Genomic DNA, 21586 nt, shown 5'->3' with positions numbered 1-21586 from the left:
ATTTTTCTTTTTTCCTCCCAATTAATTGAGGTATAATTTGTATTCTGTAAAATCTACCCATCGTAACAATACAGGAGTTCAGACCATCATATATGGCCATGGAACCACCACCGTAATCAAGATATAGAATATACCCAGGGTGCCCGGCTGGCTCAGTCGGAAGAGCATGTGACTCTTGATCTCGGGGTCATGAGTTCGAGCCCCATGTTGGGTGTAAAGATTAGTAAGAAAATAAAAATAAACTTTTCCTTTTTGTGGCCAAGTAAGAGTCCATTGGATAGGGCGCCTGGGTGGCTCAGTTGGTTAAGCGTCTGCTTTCGGCTCAGGTCATGATCCCAGGGTCCTTGCTCAGCAGGGAGTCTGCTTGTCCCTCTCCCATTCCCCCTGCTTGTTCTCTCTCTGTCAAAAAATTAAATAAAATCTTAAAAAAAAAAAAAAAGTCCTTTGGATGGCCCAGGCACTTTTTGTCTACCCATTCAATAGTTGAACGACGTTTGACTTGTTTCCGTCGTTTGGTCATTGCCAATAATGCTACAATGAACAAGAAACCTCAAGTTTTTGCTTGAACACCTGTTTTCAATTCTTTGGGGGTATATACACAGAGGTGGAATGACTGGGTTGCTACCTAGTTCCAGAACTTTTTTGTCACCTAAATAGAAACCCGTACCCATTAAGCAGTCACTCCCCATTCCCTCCGTCCTGTCCAGCCCCTGGCAACCAACTCTTCTGCTCTCCCTCCCTGTGGGCCTGCCTCTTCTGGAGAGTTCATATGAATGGAATCCTACACTCTGTGGCCTTTAGTGTCAGGTTTCCTCTGCGAATGTACTTAGAACCACCAAACCGCACACTGTGAGGTCATAAGAACGGGGACGCCTGGCTGGCTCGGACTGTAGAGTGTGCAACTCTTGATCTTGACGGGGTCAGTTCGAGCCCCGCACTGGGTGTAGAGATTACTTGAAAAAATAAAATCTTTATTAAAAAAAGGTGATCGTAGGGGCGCCTGGGTGGCAGAGCGGTTAAAGCGTCTGCCTTCGGCTCAGGGCGTGGTCCTGGCGTTACGGGATCGAGCCCCACATCAGGCTCTTCTGCTAGGAGCCTGCTTCTCTCTCTCCCGCTCCCCCTGCTTGTGTTCCCTCTCTCGCTGGCTGTCTCTATCTCTGTCGAATAAATAAATAAAATCTTAAAAAAAAAAAGTGATCGTAATGGTCAATTTTATGTGCTTGTGTTTTACCACAAAAATAAATGTTTACTGGGCTCTTACCATGGACCAGAGGTTCAGGACCAGATACTTAATATAAGGATCTCATTTCCTTCTCTCGAGGTAGGTCTGCTCAGTGTTACAGGAGGGGAAGCTGAAGCTGGGAGAAATGAATCACCCGGGATCCGGGGACCAGAAGTGGCCTACCCAGGGCTCGGACAGCAAGTGTGTCTGACCCCACCAACTCTGTCTCCCTCTCCCCACCCCCCAACATACACACACACACACACACACACACACAAATCTTATCCTGGGACTCCGGGATTGAGAGGGACAGAAGCAGACAACAGTGACTTACATTTGGAGAAACAGAAAATATGGGCAAAGAAAAGAGAAGAAGGAGAAAGAAACAGGTACAAATCCTGCAAAGAGAAATGGGGGCCTGGGAGTCTGGGGGACAGTCAGAAGGAAAAGAAAGAGAGAAGCAGAGGTGAGAGGGACAGGGGGGAGAGGGGGACCAGAGGCTGGCTGACAGGGAGGGCCTGTGTCCTCACATGGGCCACGGAGGCAGGAAGCATGACCACTTCCCTCCCCCACCTGGCAGAGGGGAACTCAGGGGCCCAGCGAGGTCCCAGCAGGTGGAAGCTGGCATCTGGAGCCCATGTCCCTGCTTAATTGGCTTTAAGGAGATACTGAGGGAAAGACAGTGACCGGACAGAGAAAGCACGTGGACCGACCCATGTTCCCAGAGACCGGGGCGGGGGGGGGGAGGGGAGAGCCGAGGAGCGGAGGAGAAGGACAGAGCGACCCCTTTTTCCACCTTTCCCTGTCTGCCCCGCCTCAGAAATTTAAAAAACAAAAATCACCCAGACTTTAAGCAGGATTCAGCATTTTAATCATTGTCACTCTGTGGGTGGCGTGGAGGGAAGGAGACGAGTCCCAGTGAGTGGGAAAGGGGACACAGAATGAGGGGGGTCCCCCCACCCACTTCCTTCTCCCCCTTGTCACTCATCCTGGCTTCAGGAAGTGGAAGCTTTGCCCTCCCCAGAAGCCGGGAGGCTGGTCCGGGGGAAAGGAAGCCTGAAGCCCCTGAACAGATTCACCCCTACGAATGCTGCCTGGACCTCCCACCCCCCACCCCAGCTTGCGCTGGCCTCCTCTGTTTATCCTTTGTGTCCCACACAGGACTCTGAACCACTCCCGGGTCTCATGTCCCAGAGGCCAGTGGGACTCAGGCCCATGAGAGACGGTCACGCGATGTGCTGAGTAAACCATCCTTGTGGATTCCAGTGATCACAGTATCCCCCTCAGGGGTCTCAGGGGTCTTGGGGGTCCAGGCAGCGTGGACCTCTCCTGGCCTGGACCCAGAATAATCATCTGAGGCCTCCTGCTGTCCCTTCCTGCACTGAGGACCTGGAGCCTGTTCCTACCAGCCCATGAGAGCAGAGGGCACGCCTCAGGCTCTGAGTCCGTGACCTCAGATGGGTGCCTAGAACTCAGCCATAGTGGCAGCATTTACACCATGGACATTGGCAAACACTACAGATCAGGGCTTTTCCTCTTCTTTGTGGGGCTGGTGGTTCCCATGTACCAGCACACCACCCCCTTCCCGCCCTACTTCCTGCTACCTTGTGAAGCCCCCCAGTGAAAGGCTCATGGCTGCTTCTCCCCCAGGGCCAAACATGGAAGAAAAATTCAGACTGAGGAAGCAAGACCAAAGCACTAAACTTCCAAGAGTGTCATCATGCCTGACTCCTTCTTAAAATTCTCTCAGTGCTTGTCTCTGTCGCTGGGGGTCAAGTTGCATGGAAAGAAAGATGGCGCCGCCCCAGGGAAACTCCCTCAGGCCGGGCTCTCTGGTCCAGTCCCCACAAGGGGAACAGGAAACAGAATCTAAGAGAAAGACTGTGTATTTGAAATGTGGGGCTTCCGCCAAACCCACTTCTCTCCCCCGACCCCCATCTCTTGCCCCCATCTCTTGCATATTTACAAAAGGGAAGCCTGCCACCTCCTCTTCTTTTTTGAAATGCCCACAGCTAGAGTTGGGGCCCAGAGTCGGCCCCAGTTGCAACTACCACAGTTCCTCCAACGCTTGGGTGAAATTCACCTTTAGAAAATCCTAGAACAGAATGGGGGAGAAGGACACATGAAACAGGGAGCTTGCCTTCCATTCTCCCACCAAATATGCCCATTCTCAACGTCCGAAAGAACGCATGAATGGTCAGAAGTCTTTAAGAAACGAAGAAGAAGAAGAAGAAGAAGAAGAAGAAGAAGACGACGACGAAGAAGAAGAAATATATATATATCAAAGAGCCCCCTAACCCTACCATGTAAAACCTGACATGTGTGAAACCTGTTACCTCCCCAAATGCATTTTTTAAATTGAACTGTATACAGTTGGCCTAAGCTTCCATGGTGGGGCTGCTTAGAAGTCTATCTTTGGATTTTCTAGAAGGTTCTCTAGCCATATGCTAAGGAAGTCTCCTGAGTGGAAGGTACAGAATTGAGTCCCCCCCCCCCCGTCTCTGTTCAGGGCCACCTTGAGTCTGACCTCACCGGTACCCCCACATCAACTGAGGGTGCAGTTTAATTTCCTCTCGGGGCACATTCTCGGCACCGGTTTCTGGAGTCCGGGGCTCGTGGCTTAAAACGGCAGCTGGGTGGAGGGTTACTGAGACCTACTGAGCCGCAGCAAGGAGATCCTCCCGGGGGGGAGGGGGAGGGACTGTGGTGGGCTGCTCCACACAGGATCGACTGGCCAGCTCCGAGGCTTTCCCAGGGAGGCCCATCCCGGGGCAGGTGGTGACGAGACGCAGAAGAGTATCTTCTACAAGATCTGAAACTTCCAGGCACTCTGATCCTTGTAATCCAGAGGGTCCATGGGGTTGTAGGTGAACTTCCAGGTGCCTGTGGGGTCCTTGAATTCCAAGCTGTCCACAGGGCTATAGGTGCCGTAGCCCTGGCCTGACAGGGAGGTGGGGGACTGGGCCAGGGAGGGCCCCACGGAGGGGCCAGAAAGGGGGCTGAGAGCCGGGCCCCCCAACTGGGGCACCATGGGGGAAAGATAGGGATCCAGGCCGCTGAAATAGGAGCTCGGAGACCCGTAGGCTGAGGGGGAAGAGCAGAAAGCCGAGGCGGGGGCGTAGGTCATGGCGTAGGGCGCCGAGGTCAGAGGAGGCCCCGAGGCCACCAGCCCCGCCCGCTGGACCTCGGGCAAAGGGGACTCTGAGGCCGGGCTCCAGATGGACACGGTGGCCACGGCCGCGGTGGGGGAGCCTGAGGGGCCGGGTAGAGGGGGGCTGTAGGAGTCTGAGATGCCCAGGGGGTCTGGACAGACGTCCGAGGAGGACCTCGGCGACGTGCCCGCCTTCCTCTTGGCAGGGCGAGCCTTGGTCTGGGCTCCCGGGGGCTGTGGCTGCTGTTTCTGCTGCTGACGCTGCTGGCGGCATTTGGCTCTGCGGTTCTTGAACCAAACCTGGGGGGGCGGGGAGAAGGGATGGGGTGGGTGAGTGGGGAGGGAGCCCTGGGGAGCCCCCACAGTGCCCTGAAATGGTGGTGTTTATTGATGAGGCATGCCCAAATCACGCCTCCCCACCTTGCAGTCGGTTATGGGGAGCTCTGTCCGTGCATCCGACCATCCATCCATCCATCCGTCATTCGTATCAGCAATTAGACACACGTGCACAATCCTATGTACACACATACAATCACACATGCAGTTGTGCATATAATCACACACACGCACCCATCCAGTCATACGCGCACACGCACGATCATACAAACGCAGATATCTACACGTGTCCATCCACCCACCCGATCAGTTCATAAACGAGCGTGAACTACGACTTGGGGGATACCTCCACGGAGCTGATGTTCTTGCTGAGAGAGTCAGATTATAAATCAACAGGAAGGACACTGCATAGTATTTTCCGAGGTGAGCAACACTTTAGAAGACCCAATGGAGCGGGAGGAGGGGGCCGCGGAGCAGGGGTGTCAGGGGACATTGTGACTTTAAATGCGAGGGTCCCTCTAGGTCTCGCTGACGGACACGGTGACCTGATTGGTCGATAAACAAAGACCTGAGCAAGGCGATGGGGAATCAACCTTCCAGGGAGAAGGAACAGAGTGTGCAAAGGGCCTGGGGCCAGTGTGACTATGACTCTGCCTCCCTTCACTCTGGGTCTCAGGAAGGGCTGGAAGGGGCCAAGGGCGCAGAGCACCCCACCTGAACCCTGGACTCGGGCAGATTGATCTTCAGAGCCACTTCCTCTCGCGCGTACACATCCGGGTACTGAGTCTTGGCAAACAGGGCCTCCAGCTCCTCCAGCTGGCTCCGGGTGAAGGTGGTCCGCTCCCGCCTCTGCTTTCTCGGGGCGCCTAAGGCAGGGACAGGACAACGGGACCATCGGCGGACCTGGACCTCCCAGTCTCTTTGTCTGCTGGTGGGAGGCCCTGAGGTTTGGTGAGATGCCCAGAAGCCCTTTCTGGGGGTTCATCTGCCCAAGAGAAGGGTGCACCTATTCCCTGACCTTGTAGACTTCCCTCTGTCTCCCCGGGAAACAGGGCCCCTCTTTGCCCCTCATCTTGGGGCTCATGAGTCACCCCGAGAACTGGCGTTAGCCCTGTAAGGAGGGGTATGAGTTGGGTTTTTATGCCCTTTCTAAAATTTCTTATGCACTAAGCCATGTTCAGTTGACACACCCCATTGAGAATATTCAACTCCTTCTCGGGTAGAAGAGTGACAGGTCCCCTAGCGGGAGCCACTTCCTAAATTGCTATGAGTGACCCCACGCTTTCCTCCACCCCTCAGTCCGCGGAAAAATGTTTGGCAAATTGCAAATGACTAGATACGGCTGGTGTGACTCCGACAGCACCCCAGTAATTTCCCAGCTTCTTCCTGAGGCTGAAGGTCCCTGGGGGCCACTGAGAGCCGGGGGGTCGGGAGAAGGACGGTACTCACTTGGATAGGACACAGCTTGGTGCATCAGATCCACGCTGGGACCACTCAGGGCCAAGGCGTTGACTGAGTAGTGGGGCCCCGGGTTCATATACGCCATCATGATCTTTGGGGACTCCGCGGCCCAGGTCTGCGGGCCTGCAAGAGAGGAGGGGGCGCTCAGACACTCCCCAGGTACTACGTGGTGCCCGGCAGGCTCAGGTCCAAGTCCTGCTTCAGACTCTTAGGTATGTGACCTTGGGCACCTAGCTCTCTGTGCCTCAGTTTCCACACCTATAAAACGGCCCTCCGCTCAAGGTGGGCAAAGCTTCCCCAAAACCCTGTCTGCAAAAGCAGCTGAAACTGTAATTCGCATCCTAGGCCCCAGAAAAGATGTCCAGCCCCACACAGAATCACGGACAGCAGGGTGACCCTCTGTCCCGGCCCGCTTGGGACGGGGAGGTTTCTAGAGACGTGGGTATTTCCCCCACAAACACGGGAAGAGTCCCGGACAAACTGGGATGGCAGTCTCATGGAAACAAGTGATGGACGATCCTCCACGACCAAGTGTGACCCGTCAGGTGGGCAGAGATAAAAGAGGTCCGTTAGCCCCGGCCTGGGTGCGGGAGAAGCAGGTGCTCCGGCGTGGGGTCGGGGGCAGCGAGCAGCGAGCATCATCTATGCGGTGGAAAAAAACTAGAAGCATTCATCAAAGCGAAATGCCATCTTTCCTCTCCCCACCGCCACCCCCTCCCCGGGGCAATTTGCTTTCGGGGCGCCTTCGTCCCCTCGAGGGAAGATGGGAATGCAAAGAGCATTTACATCTTTAGGTGGTTGGGAGGGTGAATGCGGGATGTGTACCCGCTCCTTAAACGAGCACCTGACACCACGGTCAGTGCCGCAAAGCGAACAGCAGGGGGCGCCCCTGGCCATTTGCAAGCGGATGTTTGCATGAGCTCCATGGCGCACGGGTACGATCGCCAAAATCTGGAAGCAGCCTCTATGTGCACCAAAGGGGAGGCAGTAAGTAAATTATGCAAGTAGCTGATGGCACTTGTATTCAAGGGAATTCCTTGAAGTCACTAAAAAGTATAAGGCGGCTGCAAACTGATTTTTAGAACTCTGTGGTAAAGAGTGAAGAGAAATGATCCCAAACTTGGCCATAAGAGGCAACAGTGTGTCATTTCTAGATCATCCTGGGAGCCTGTTTAACAGAACCCTTCCCGGCCCAAGGGTTATTTCATTTTCTTTTTCTCTTTCTTTCTTTCTTTCTTTCTTTCTTTCTTTCTTTCTTTCCTTCCTTCCTTCCTTCCTTCCCTCCTCTCTTTCTTTCTTTCTTTCTTTCTTTCTTTCTTTCTTTCTTTCTTTCTTTCTTTCTTTCTTTCTTTCTTTTCTTCCTTCCTTCCCTCCCTCTTTCTTTCTTTTCTTTCTTTCTCTTTCTTTCTTTCTTTCTTTCTTTCTTTCTTTCTTTCTTTCTTTCTTTCTTCTTTCTTTTAAAAGATTTTATTTATTTATTTGAGAGAGAGAGCGAGAGAGAACAGAGCACGAGGGAGGGGCAGAGGGAGAAGCAGAGTCCCTGCTGAGCAGGGAGCCCGATGCAGGGCTCGATCCCGGGATCCCTGAGATCACGACCCGAGCCGGAGGCAGACGCTTAACCGACTGAGCCACCCAGGTGGCCCTATTTCATTTTCTAAGGGGCCGGATCTCTGTATTTGCTACGGATCAGGGTCTAGACTGTGATAAGGTAAACGGTAACGCAGTTTGGTGGCAAATGATTCGTCTCCGGCAGAAAGGATGACCTCAAGGTTACAGAGGATTTGCTGCCCTGCTGTCCAGTGTCCCTTCTGTTTTCGCATGTTCCTGAAGAATCGTATTAGCCTCTGTTCTTGACTCCCCCCTCTGAAACAGCTGGTTTTCTCATTTAATAACTTAAATAAATCTTTGATCTGGGCTTGTTATGTATGTCTGAGAGTCAGGTTTTTCAATTTTGTTAAAATTAGGGGCGCCTGGGTGGCTCAGTCAGTTAAGCATCTGCCTTCGGCTCAGGTCATGATCTCGGGATCCTGGGATCGAGTCCCGCATTGGGCTCCCTGCTCAGCGGGGAGCCTGCTTCTTCCTCTGCCTGCCGTCCCCCTGCTTGTGCTCTTTCTGTCAAATAAATAAATAAAATCTTAAAAAAAGTTTTTTTGTTAAAATTACACTTTGATAAAAGGAGCATGAATGTGTGTGTTAGATGTCCTTTATTACCAAAATAGATATTTAATGTAATATATATTATATGATATATACATAGGCAACATATATTATATATACTCGAAGGAAAAGTTATGGTGTTGAGCAGTGTGTAGCAGGCCGTCATTCATGATTTTTTTTTAAAGATTTATTTATTTATTTATTTGACAGGATAGAGACAGCCAGCGAGAGAGGGAACACAAGCAGGGGGAGTGGGAGAGGAAGAAGCAGGCTCATAGCGGAGGAGCCTGATGTGGGGCTCGATCCCATAACGCCGGGATCACGCCCTGAGCCGAAGGCAGACGCTTAACCGCTGTGCCACCCAGGCGCCCCTGTCATTCATGATTTTTAAAACAAGGCAGCAACTATATAAAATATATGTGATATATATGTAAGCCCATGTATGCACAGAAAATTGCCAGAAGGACAGAGGATATTGCCAGAAGTGAGGCCCTCTGGAGAGATGTGCTGTATCCAAGCCTTGCTTTGACAGTTTGGATTGCTTTGTCACCGTACAGACATAGAAGCTTTTCAAAAACAAAAGCAACAATAAAATCTAAACAAAACAAAAAACCATGAGACCTTTTCCGGGGCTCCCTATCGCCCCCACTAAGATGGCCTCAGGGAGCCTCGCAGCCTCCCTGGGTGTGTGCAGAAGCTGTCCCCTGGGCCAGGTGTGCCTCCTGTCTGGTCCCTGTCACAGCTAACATCTCTCTTCTGGCAATTTCCAACTCAAGCAGAACTTCCCTGGGGAGGCCATCCCACAGGCTACCCTGGATTTCTCTCTCTCCCTCTTTCTGTCTCTCTGTCTCTGTCTGTCTCTCTCCCACACATACACCAATATTTCAGAAATAAGTAAAAGTAAAAAAAAGAAGACCTTTGCTTTAGCTCCTTCCTCCTTCCCGCTCCCACTAGCCTGTCCTTCTTGTCCCTCACTTGGGGGACACCGTCCTATTTATCATGAACTGCCCCTCCAGGAAATATTTTTGAGATCCCACCTTGCCGTAGGTGGTGGGGACGTAGCAAGAAATGAGGCACCAGCCTCTCTGTTCTCATGGGATTGAACCTCTGGGAAAATGAAATGGGGAAACGGGGTAGTGACAGGGTTTGGGGAGAGGGTAAGACAGCTTATCTAGATGGATGGTCAGGGAAGACCTCTCTGTGAGGAGGTGACCCTGGGGCTGGAAAGCTATGGGCTCAGTCACCGTGGGAAGATGCCTCCAGGCAGAAGGAACAGCAGCTGCAAAGCGCAGAGGCTGGGATCGTTTTGTCCTTTTGGAGGAGGAAACCAGATGCCCAATGTGACGGGGGCAGAGCGATCCAGGTGGAGAGCAAACCGATGATGTAGGGCCTGGCCGGGAAAGTCACGGGGCAGCTCAGTGTTGGTGGTTACAGTAAAAGCAAAAAGCCGGTTTAAATCCGAAGACCTGATGGGCGTTCTAGGAAGCCCCCAACAATCTTCCCCCTGGGATTCACCCCCTTGTGTTGTCCCCTCCCACGGAGCAGGACTGCCGTGGGCCCCCCATTCGGCACTGCAGAAATGATAGGGTGACCTCCAAGCCTGGCGCTGCTCTGGGGGGAGCCGGTCAGGGTCGTGAGGACGCGCAAAGCAGGCCTGCGGGTGGGGGCTGGGGGGCGTCCAGGTGGCCAGGCACTGAGGTGTCCCGCCAACAGCCACGGGACCAAGCCCCCCAGGAAAGGTCAGTTCCAAAGCGTCAGGCAAGCCCGCCAAGGACTCAGGCCTGGTCAACATCAGGGTACAACAGCACGAAGGGACCTGAGCCAGAATCGCCCAGGGGAGCCGCCAGAGTTCCCTGTCCCCCAGACACAGTATGAGACCATAAATGTTGGCTGTTTTGAGCGGCTAAGTTTTAGCGTAACTCGTTACACAGCTAGGGCTAACTCACACACAAGCCTTCTCTATGCATGACACCCTTACATCCTCAGCACAGCCTCGGGAGGCAGACACTGCATTACTGGCATGTTCCCATTTCACAGACGGGAACGTCTTCAGTAACCTCAGGCACCGTTACTTGCCCAGGGTCACACACGGGCTGTCAGTGGGGACCCGGGATCCCACCCTGGGATGGAGACTCCTGAAGTCTCCTCTCCTGGCACCCAGCCTGCGTTCCCTCTGTCCTCTCCCTCTTCTCCAAGGAGGCCAGGATGCTTCATCGGCCCTTCTGGAGGGCGCGGAAATGGGGAGGCGTTGGAACTGCCCTGCTAGGGACCCGGTGCGGGGCCTGGAACCAGAGCATCCACGTTCATTGTCTTCCCGTCCACTCTGCGCCGGCTTAACCAGGCTAAGCGGCCGGCCTTCCAGGAAAGCCCAGCCTTCTCGCGACGGGGCGATCCACCCTACAGACAGGGAATGGGAGCCTGGGCCGAGGGAGGTGCTCGCCCAAGGCCAAGCAGCTGGTCATGACAATGACCTCCGGGACTGAGTGTCTGCCGGCTCCTCAGACAACCCCCAGGTGCTTCGAGGACAAGACGTCCGCAAAGAATAATAGCAAAAATAACGTCGGACAGCCACTGAAATTTTTCCCTGGCAACAAGACGAGACAGCTAGCGGTATCACGGCCTCAGGACTTCCCCGCCCTACACGGGCTTTTGGTGTCCCACCGCAAGGAGCACAGACAGCAACACCTACAAGGTCCACCTTTTGTTGAGAATTTACGATCAGCCTATCATCATCCCGCCCGGCGAAGTTCAAGGCAATGATGCTTCATTGTCCCCAAGCTGGGCTGAGGGAGACCACTCTCCCTGACCTGGGGACCAGCCTGTGGGACCCGAGGCTGGCGCTCAGGGCTCCCGAGGACCAGCAGCCACTGGGTCCAGCCTCCCACCCAAGCAGGTGCTCTGACAGGTGAGGCCTGAAGGCTGGCACACACCTTGTGGGTAGTCAAGGAGGTGATCCCATTCTACAGATGGGGAAACGGAGGCTGAGGGGTGCAGAGGAAGGTACCCGCCCCCAGGCAGGCAGCTGACAACCATAAGGACCTCCAGTCATGATCTCCCCACTGCTCAGACCCTGCACCGAGGGCCTCGGGGGCAAGATCTCAGGCAACAATCATCCTGATAAAACTTCTTCCAACGTAGGTCCTCCTAGAATCCTCACTTCAGAGGCGGAAACTGGGGCTCAGAGAGTAGAGTCCCCTGTTCTCGACCCCCAAATCTGCCCCCGGACCCCCAAGCAGGGTGAAGCCAGCTCCCTCTCCTGGGCTCACTGCAGGCCAGGCCTGTGACACGGGTTCCCCGTGGCCCTTCGTGGTAACTTGTCATTGTCACCACTTAGCAGACGAGGAAACTCCCTCAGTCCTTCCAGGCAACACTCACAGGCACCCTGCACCTCCAAACACCAGGATGGAACCCCCATTCCCTAGAGGACCCTGCAGCAAACACCACACATGACTTCCTCTCGGCCCCGGTGCCCCGGTGCCCGGCGCTGAGAACTGAGTCTCCTGTCTCTTGCTCCCCCTCCCTCTGCCCCCTCTGCCACGTTTGCAAGACACTCACCTTCAGAAATGGGGGCTGGGGCTCTCCTGGTGGCCCAGGTCCTGGACGGAATCGGCAGGTGGCAGAGGCTGAAGGAAACGGGTCCCCTCACATGGGGAGATTTTAAGCCCCGGCTGGGAGTGATGTCATTTGCGGTGGCCTGGATCTCAGAGGGTAATCCTGGCCCGGGTGGGGGACTTGACTGGAAGCCAGGAGGTGACATTGGAGTGGAGGAGGAGGGGCACCCGTCTGCCTAATCCCTTCCTCTCCTCCCCGAGACATCTTGGCAATTAGGGCTGATGGGGACGGGAAAACCCAGCTCCTGCCTGTGACCAGGAGCCCCCACTCTTCAGGGAAGTTCTTCCTGAGGTCTAACCAGTGTCCCTCCCACTTTGGCGTCCCATCAAAGAGGAAGGAGAGAAAGACTGGGTGTTGCTGAGAGATCATTTGAAAATTAAGGGGTGCAGGGCTTTCTGCCTCCCCTCCTGGATCACCCTTTCTCTCCCCAACATTCTGTCTGCCAACTAATTCAAACCTGTCCAGCCCCGTTGTTCGTGGCTTCTGCCTCAGTTTCCCTTTTTCTCTCTTTTGGCCTTGGCCTCTATCACTCGGGTCTCTGACCTTTCTGTCTCTACCGAACATCAGCTTCTCCTACTTGCTCTTGCCCCCCTCTCCTTCCCTCTCCCTCCCTCCATGCCACTGCTCTTTGTTTGGGAGCTCTGTGCCTCAGTTTCTCTCTTCCTTGGGCCTCTGGCTATGCCACGCCTGCCACTTTGCCTGTGTGCCCCCCACCTCGTTCTCCAACTCCCGTGTCTCTCCGTCCCTGTCTCCCTGTCTGTCCACCTGTCCCTACAACTCCAGCCCACCCCCCATACCTCTGTGCTCCTTTATCCAACCTCCCCAGTTCCAAGCCGTGGTCCTGTTTCTCCCTCTTTTTCTCCAACACCTCATCTGATTCTCTGACTCTCGCTTTCTTTCTCCTGCCTTCCCCCCCATTGCTGCTTTCTCCCTATCTAGGTAGCCCCTCTCGCTCTGTACTTCTGATTGTCTTCGTCTCCATCTCCCTCCCTGGGTCCGTTCTAGTTCGCCATACACGCGAGCGTACACACGGGTGCACACACATCCTCACACACGTACATACACGCGTGCGATGCTGGTAATCCCACCTCGTGGCTCGGTCATTGTGTTTCACCATAGGGGGCTCTTTCTTTCCCCACCCCCGCGAACCCCCTGCCGGGGGAGATTAAGGCCAGCAGCCTGGCTGGGGAATCAGGGCAGGTCTCATTAGCTTGAAGAACCAGGGGTGACAGGGAGACAGGGAGGGGCTGTCTGACCTGCAGTGACCAGTCAGGAGGCTACTGATGGGACAATCCACTGCTGTTAACAGCCCATCCTGGCCCTCCGGAGCAAGGAAGGGAAGGAGGCCGAGCACAGAGAGGGAGAGAGGGTCCTCACGGCCCCACGGGAGACAAGTTTCAGCTTCTCCACATCACCTCCTCCTGGGGCTGTGAACACATCTGCCCGTCGGGGCCCCCCAAGGTGGGAGGGTGTGCAGAGGTGGGGTCTCAGAAGGTCATGCACATGGCCCTGGGGGCAGGTGAGTCCACATTTAGGCCCTTCCTCTTCTGAGCTGGACCCCTCCCAGGACAAGTCGCTTTCTTTCTCATTTCCCCCCAGCGACTCAGGAGGAGATCTTAACATTCAGCCTTGCCCACTCCCTTTTTTCTCACGTCCCACGTCCAATCCATCCCTAAACCGTCATCTCTTCTTTCAGCTAATTGTCCCTCTACAAACATCAAAGCACTGCTGGGAGACATTAAAGGAGACCCGAGTCTGAGTGAAATAAACAACGGATGGGGGGGGGGCTCCATATTGTTAAGATACATGGATTCTTCTCGGACTAATCGTAGAGCCACTGCAATCCCAACCAAAACCTCTCAACAGTGTGTTTTTGTAGAAACCGACAACCCGAGTCAAGAATCTCTATGAAAATTTAAAGAATCTGGAATATCAAAACAATCTTAAAAAAAAAAAAGCTAGAAACGTGTATTACCTGACTTGAGGACTTACTGCAATGCTACAGGAGACCAGACAGGGCAATACATTGTGAGGACGAGCAAATCGATCAATGAGACAGAATACACAGTTCAGAAATTGGCCGGAACTTTATGGTCGATTGATTTTTGACAAAAATGCCAAAGCAAGTCAACAGGGAAATCTTTTCAACACATCATGTTTGAACAACGGACTATCCACATAAGAAAGAAGAAAAGAAAGAACCTCAATCACAATACACAAAAATTAATTTGAGGAGCGCCTGGGTGGCTCAGTCGTTAAGCATCTGCCTTGGGCTCAGGGCGTGATCCCGGAGTCCCGGGATCGAGCCCCACATCAGGCTCTTCCTCTATGAGCCTGCTTCTTCCTCTCCCACTCCTCCTGCTTGTGTTCCCTCTCTCGCTGGCTGCCTCTCTGTCAAATAAATAAATAAAATCTTAAAAAAAAATAATTTGAGAGAGATCACAGTCCTAGATGTGAAAGGCAAAAGTGTAACGCTCCTAGGGGTAGAAAAAAAAAAAAAAACAGAAATATTTTTCTTGACCTGGGGATAGGAAAAAAGTCTCTTAAACAGGACACAGAAAACAATCACCATGAAATAGAAAATGGATAACAGTAAGATGTGACCAAAACTGGAAAATTCTGCTCTCCAAAAAACATCATTACGTACAAGAAAATGCTAGGCACAGTCTGTTAGAAAGCGTTTGCAAACCATAGAGCTGGCAAAGACCTTATATTCAGAATACAGAAGACTCTTTCAACTCAGTAATCCAAACCACTAGAAGAAACACTTCATAAAAGATATCTCGATAGCCTGTGAGTCCGCGCGCGCGCGCGCACACACACACACACACACACACACACACACAAATACTCAGCACTATTTGTCATCAGGGAAACACAAAGTAAAACCACAATGGCCTGCCACAACACGCCCACCGAAAACGTCAAAATGGTAAGACCTCGAGTGGAGAGTGGGTACGGACTGCAAAGTGGCCCGAGGGAAACTTTCGGGGCAGTGCAATACTGTATGTCTCCAGAGGCACGGTGACGACATGAGAGCACCAATTCGTCAAAATGCATCAAACTGATCATTTAAAATGGTGCATTTTATTGATGTAAATCGTACCTCAATTAATTTTAAAAAAAAAGGAGGCGGAGGAGGAGGATGAGGGAAATAGCACTATCCCCTGTGTAACCTGTTCTCTCTAACTGGACCGCCGCGAGCAGGGGCGGGGGAGGGGGCAGCAGGAGGCCCCGCCCCCGACCTCGGAAGCCCCGCCCCTCCCTTGGCCCCGCCCCCGCTCGCCCCCGCTCGCCCCCGCTCGCCCCCGCAGGCGCGGGAGCCTCCGCTCGGTGGGAAGATAAAGCCACAACCCGGGCCACCACTCAAAGAAGATCCACCCTGTGCTCACCTCTCTGCGATCTGGCCTCTAACCACTCACTCCCCTTCTGTCCGCCGGCCTCTTCCTGTCCCCAAATTAGCCAAGAGCAGGAAAGGAGCCCAGAGGGGACGGGAGGTCACGAGACCCCCGCCGGAGACAGGGTCCTGGGGCAGCAGCCTGGGGGGAGGGGGTCACAGACTTGGGGGGAGATCAAACGGCTGGGAGACAAAGGGAGAGAGAAGAGAGCTGTGAAGAGGAAATCGGTATTCATTTGCTTAATGATTGAATACGGGGAGAGATATAGGGGGAGAGGGGAAAAATCTCAGCATTTTTTCCCTCCCCATCGCTTAGGCTTAATCTGCCCACCTGTGAATAGGATTATCTCCTTGACCACCCACAGAGCCGGTATGAGCCTTCAGGCCTCACCTGTCAGAGCACCTAGTCAGGTGGGAGGCTGGACCCAGTGACTGCTGGTCCTCAGGAGCCCCACGCGCCAGCTTCGGGTCCCACAGATTGGTCCCCAGGGCAGGGAGAGTGGTCTCCCTTAGCCATCCCTTTGGGATTATGGCACATCATATTGCTTTGAAATTTACCCAGGTTGCAGAAGAGTTCTACAGGCATTTCAGAAGCGAGGATAGTCAATGGCCCATCAATGCATGAACGCAGGGCACGGTTTCACCAGTCGCCAGGCAAATGGAAATTAAAACCTCACAGTGATACCGCTGTGTCCCACCGGCCGGCTAAAATGAACTCCTGGCAATTCTAAGTGTTGGCTTACACACAGCTGGTGAGCACATACAGTACTCCAGCCCCTCGAGGAAACCACTTGGCAGATTGTTTAAAGGCAAAAGCGTGCCTGGTATATAACCCAGCCATTTCATTCCTTGGTCCGTCCCCAACAGGAACACCTGCTTATTTCATGGAGAGGAGAAGAACGTTCAGAGCACATCTTGGCAATAGCTCCAAACCAGACGCTACTCAAAGACCCATCCAGAACAGAACATTCCCGCCCGGAGACGGGTCCAAGCTTGTTGGTGTCATGACCCCTTTACGTTCTTCAAAGTCATCCAAGACCCAAAGAGCACTTGTCCGCATCAGCGGTATCAACTGCATTTATGTATTAAAATGTAAAACCGAGGAATAAAAAAATATATAACGCATTTCTCAGTTCATTTGAAATGAACCCATGACATGTCAACATAAAATGATATTATTTCTACATGAAAAAATAACTGAATTTTCGAGATGAAAGAAATTGACGAGAAGAGCGGCACTGTGTAAAGTCTTGCAAATCTCTTTGTTGTCAGACCCAATAGAGGACTGCTGGGTCCCCACAGCGGCTACTGGTTCATCTGGTCTGTTGAGATGCGTCCTGCAGCCTCTGGAATAGCCCACTGAGGACTGGCCAGGGAAGGGATGAAAAGGCTGATTCTATCCCAGCATTATTATGAAAGTAGTTTTGATCTGGGGGGCGCCCCCCCAATACGGTCTCGGTGATCCCCAGGGGTCGCTGGGCCACCCTTTGAGCTGCTTTTCTTTTCTTTCTTTTTTTTTTTTAAAGATTTTATTTATTTATTTGAGAGAGAGAGAGCCAGCGACAGAAGGAACACAAGCAGGGGGAGTGGGAGAGGAAGAAGCAGGCTTATAGCGGAGGAGCCTGATGCGGGGCTCGATCCCATAACGCCGGGATCACGCCCTGAGCCGAAGGCAGACGCTTAGCGACTGTGCCACCCAGGCGCCCCTGAGCTGCTTTTCTACGATAAAAAGGAAGGCACAACGAGACCCACAAAACACAAACGAGTCTCACAACTCTTACCGCTGAGCAAAAGAGGCCAAGCACGAGAAGAGAGCACACAGCAGAGACAGAGAGAGAATATGGTATGGTCCCGTTCACACAAATTACATCTGACACCCCAAATCTATGGAGTTAGAAGTCAAGATAACGGTTGCCATTGATGAGAGGAGGGGGAGCAGACAGGGAGATGCAAGAGAGCCTTCGGGGGGGGGGGTTGGTTGTGTCCATTCTTTTGTGTTTTTTTTTTAAATTTATTTATTTTAGAGGGGGGAAGGGGCAGAGGGAGAGGGAGAGAGAGAATCTCAAGCAGACTCCCCGCTGAGCACGGAGCCTGTCTGCGGGGCTCAATCTCACGCCCCTGAGATCAGGACCTGAGCTGAAATCCAGAGGGAGACGCTAATTGAATTTAAATTAAAAATTTTGGGGAAAAAAAAAAAGAGTGAGATCCTTAACCCACTGAGCCACGCAGGCACCCCTGGTTGTAACCATTCCTCGATCTAGGCGTTGATAACTGAGTGTGTTCGCTTTGTAAGATTTATCAGGGTGTACGTTTCTTCACACATAAAAAAGATGTAGAAGACATGGGTATGTGTGTTATATGTATTATATATCACATATCATATGTTATACATTATATAAATATCATATATTACATGTGTATATACGTGTGTGTATAGACATGCATATATATAACAGCGGTGGCAGATCCTAGGGACGTGAGCGTCGTAGTGACTGGACCATAGGGACACACAGGGTCCCCAAAAGATGGGGCCCTTAAGGGACATAAGGGACCAACCAACCCAGTTTTCTCGGGACTGTCCTGGTTTAGCACTGAAAGTCCCATATCCCAGGGACCCCTGAACCCAGGGAAAAGGGGAAGTTGCCCCCCAACCCCGTACCTTGTAGAGGGGATACTGACCAAGCTCAGGAGCCTATTTCAATATGACAACTGGACCCTCCATAGTGGTGTGCCTGCCGGACACATGGTCAGCCCTGGAGGTGAGGATTATCAACTCCAGTCTTCCTAGGAGGAAAACTGAGACACAAAGAAAGGATCGCCTGGCCCAGAGACACACAGCTAATGATGAACAGACACAGTATCTGAGCCTTGGCTGGTTTGCCGTGGAAACTGTGCCCTGGGTCTACACGGGGCTTTCACCGGGGATGGACACACCCGGGGGTCCTGTCTGGCTCTTGAAAGTTAATGACGATACTGGTTACATCATTCGCTACTTTCCTGTATTAGACCTGAAAACTGAGGAATTTAAAAAATATCTTTAAATGCTTTTAAATTTATTTAAAATGTATTTTTTTAAAAAGTAAATAAAATGTATTTAAAATTCTATGTTAATTTTTTTTAATGCTTTCCTTGGACACCCCAAAGAGGCATGATGCCTCATGTCAGAGGCAGACCTAAGGGCTCTGTGCAGATTCTTGACAAGTCAGATCCTTCCAGAACATTCCCAGGTCATCTCTGAGGGCTCTGGTCCGATACCCCCAGACCCTCACACCTATACCCCCTTTCCTGATCTCCAGAACCCCATTACTTCCAAAGGGACAGAGAGGGGAGAGTGGAGAGGAAATCAGGAAATAGGTTCATGATAAATTTTTAAAATCAACAATGTTGGACCCCTCCTAACCCTTTTATTTATTTTAAAATATTTTATTTATTTATTTGACAGAGAGAGACAGCCAGCAAGAGAGGGAACACAAGCAGGGGGAGTGGGAGAGGAAGAAGCAGGCTCATAGCGGAGGAGCCTAATGTGGGGCTCGATCCCAGAACGCTGGGACCACGCCCTGAGCCGAAGGCAGACGCTTAACCGCTGTGCCACCCAGGCACCCCCAACCCTTTTAATATAGTTTCCTAACCACCGAGCCGGTGCCCTGCTCTGTTCCCCTCTCCCGGCTCTGCTCCTTGGCCTCCTCTCCTCTGCCGCCCCGCTGTGGCCATCCTGGCCCCTGGGTCTCCCCACCAGCCGGTTCTCTGACCCTGTCCCAGTCCCATTTGGCAAATGCTCCAATCCTCTTAGACCAGGCCGGCCTCAGCAGAGCAGAGAGAGAATTAGATCAGATTTGGGGGAGGGGAGGGGGACACGTGACCAGCTGTGGGGGAGGAGGGTGGACAGACCGTCAGGATAGAATGAAAACTCCTTCTGCTTCTCTGAAACCCCACGAGGAGGTCTGAGACCTCTCAGGCACTGAGACCCCAGGAGGAGACGGGGGGCAGGGAGAGGGGGAGGGGGGGCACCTGGAAGCCGAGATGTCTTGCGCCCCATGCCTGGAAAGTGTTTTCCCCACCTTGGCTCTCACCTCCATGGTCACCATAGAGCCTAACACTTCTGCCTACATTTCCAGATCTTTCCTCTCCATAGAGACCCCATGTTCTCCTCCAGAATTATTAATTCCTGGCACGTGTGTTGTTAGGGGACCAATGTTGGCCCCCACCTTCTTCCATATTCAGCAGCACGGACAGTGGTTAGACTAGCGAAGGGTTTCCAGAGAAGAGGAGCGGGTCACGCCTGAGGACAGTCAGTTCCTTTAGCATCTGATGAAAAGTTCTGGGCCTCTTCCCAATGACACCATTCTATAGAGACACCCCTACCCCCACCCAGGAACTCACGAACCACGTTCTTTCCAGAACCTTCTCAAAGTGGCAGGTGATTCATCGCCAGGAACTTGCGGAGGCAGACGGCTGTCTGGTCAAGGAACCAGCAGTTGTATTATTAGCTCTTCCCACGTACCTGGCACTTTGCCGGGAATTTCTGGAACTCCTTCCCCACCTGATTAGATCCCGGCCCTTATCATAGCCCCTCCCTGTAAAGCTCAGATTCAAGTTGACAGGGTTTTTTTGGTTTTGTTTTTGTTTTTTTTAGTAGGCGCCACACCCAGCTCGGAGCTGAACTCGGGGCTTGAACTCACGACCCTGAGATCATGACCTGAGCTGAGCTCAAGGGTCAGACCCCTAACCAACTGAGCCACCAGGCGCCCCGCGAGTTGACTTTTGACATGCCTTGCTGTGCTCCTTTGAGTAGCTGTGTTCTGTGAAGTCACCTCGAACACCGAATCAACAAATTTGGTCCTGCTCCTGGTTTCCTGTGAGCCTCTGGTCACATTTTCATCAACTCACCCACGTATCACCTTGTTTAAAGAGCCATTATTTAATATATACTGTTGATTTCTTCGCGTTGAACTCAGGGCCAACAGCGCTCTCCCTCCCGCCTGAAGGAAGCTCGTCGAACGCACAGATTTTCTCCCTAAGGCACATCCCAGCCTCCGTGCAGCTAGGACTCCCGGACTATGCATTTTAAACAGCACACTCCCCAACCACGAGCGCAAAAATGCCCTAGGACCCAGCAAGTCCACCCCAGCTATATTACGCAAAAAAACGGAAAGCAGCCACTCAAACAGATCTCTGTATACTCCTGTTTGCAGCAGGGCTATTCACAACAGCCAGAAACAACGCAGTCCCCATCAGCAGGTAAATGGAGAAACACATTGTGGTCTATCCATTCAACGGGATGTTCTCCAGCCCCAAAAAGGAAGGACACATTTATACTAAATGTTACCACACGGAGGAACATTGAAGACATTATTCTGGGGCACCTGGCTAACTCAGTCGGAAGAGCGTGAGACTCTTTTTTTAAAGATTTAATTTATTTATTTGAAAGAGAGAGGGATCATGAGCAGGGGGGAGGGGTAGAGGGAAAAGCAGACTCCCCGCTGAGCAGGGAGCCAGATACGGGGCTCGATCCCAGGACCCCGAGATCATGCCCTGAGCCGAAGGCAGACGCTTCACTGGCTGAGCCACCCAGACACCCCGTGTGAGGCTCTTGATCTTAGGGTTGTGAGTTCGAGCCCCATGTTGGGTGTAGAGATTACTTAAAAATAAAATCTTAACATTTTTAAAAATGAAGACATTATGCTTTGTGAATAAGCCGGACACGGAAGACAAATATCGCATGATTCTTACTTATATGAGGTCCTTAGTCAAATTCATAGAGACTGAGAATGGATTGGACAGTACCAGGGGCTGAGGGAAGGCAGAAGGAGGAGTTCTCGTTTCTGTCCCGGGGAGGATGAAAACGTTTTAAGTATGGGCAGTGGTAAAGGTTATACAATATCGTAACCATTTTAATATTGTGATTGTGTTTAATGCCACTGAATTGTATACTTATGAATGGTTAAGATGATAAATATCGTGTATAATATATATATAACCACAATTATTAAAAGCACAAAAATATTTTTAAAATATTAAAACACTAAATATTCCTAAAAAAGACATTTGTTTACAGTATAAGAGCTGAAAAGAAAAGGCAGCTGGAAACAACGTGAAGTCAATCGCTCAAATTTTTCACCGCCCTGCACGTGTCTGTGAAGGACCGGGAAAAGGCAGGGAGCATTCGTTTTGGGGTGACAAAGAAATTTTAGCGAGTAGGCCGATTCGCAAATACGGAAGGCATGAACAATGAGGAGGGGGTGTATTTCAA

The 21586-nt window shown here is 52.1% G+C and overlaps 1 protein-coding gene across 3 annotated transcripts; it reads right to left on the bottom strand.

The window, feature by feature from the left end:
- Positions 1–4025: 4025 nt before the first annotated feature.
- CRX (cone-rod homeobox) lies at positions 4026–12009 on the bottom strand. 3 transcript variants are annotated; one of them, XM_087853367.1, is made up of 4 exons: positions 11905–12009; positions 6159–6321; positions 5424–5575; positions 4026–4673 (listed from the first exon to the last, which is right to left on the bottom strand). In XM_087853367.1, the coding sequence occupies exons 2-4, from the start codon at positions 6256–6258 to the stop codon at positions 4026–4028; spliced, it is 900 nt and encodes a 299-aa protein (XP_087709493.1). In that variant the 5' UTR covers positions 6259–6321; positions 11905–12009. The 3 variants fall into 3 exon arrangements, with proteins under 3 accessions (XP_087709493.1, XP_045628245.2, XP_087709492.1); XM_045772289.2 differs by lacking the exon at positions 11905–12009 and adding an exon at positions 11135–11152 and having other exon boundaries at positions 6159–6270; XM_087853366.1 differs by lacking the exon at positions 11905–12009 and having other exon boundaries at positions 6159–6258.
- Between the last annotated feature and the right edge of the window lie 9577 nt (positions 12010–21586).

This window comes from Ursus americanus, chromosome 21 (assembly GCF_024610735.1).
Source record: "Ursus americanus isolate L20-20 chromosome 21, mUrsAme1.1.p, whole genome shotgun sequence".
NCBI lineage: Eukaryota > Metazoa > Chordata > Mammalia > Carnivora > Ursidae > Ursus > Ursus americanus.
Note: the sequence above shows the minus strand (reverse complement) of the source record. Positions and strands in the feature narration are given on the sequence as shown.

Excerpts from the sequence above, each read along its gene's own strand:
- CRX (XM_087853367.1), bottom strand. The coding sequence starts at position 6,258 with ATGATGGCGTATATGAACCCGGGGCCCCACTACTCAGTCAACGCCTTG. Across the intron at positions 5,576-6,158 it reads CCAAGCTGTGTCCTATCCAA|GCGCCCCGAGAAAGCAGAGG; the intron begins GTGAGTACCGTC and ends TCCCTGCCTTAG. Across the intron at positions 4,674-5,423 it reads TGCCCGAGTCCAGGGTTCAG|GTTTGGTTCAAGAACCGCAG; the intron begins GTGGGGTGCTCT and ends CCGCCCCCCCAG.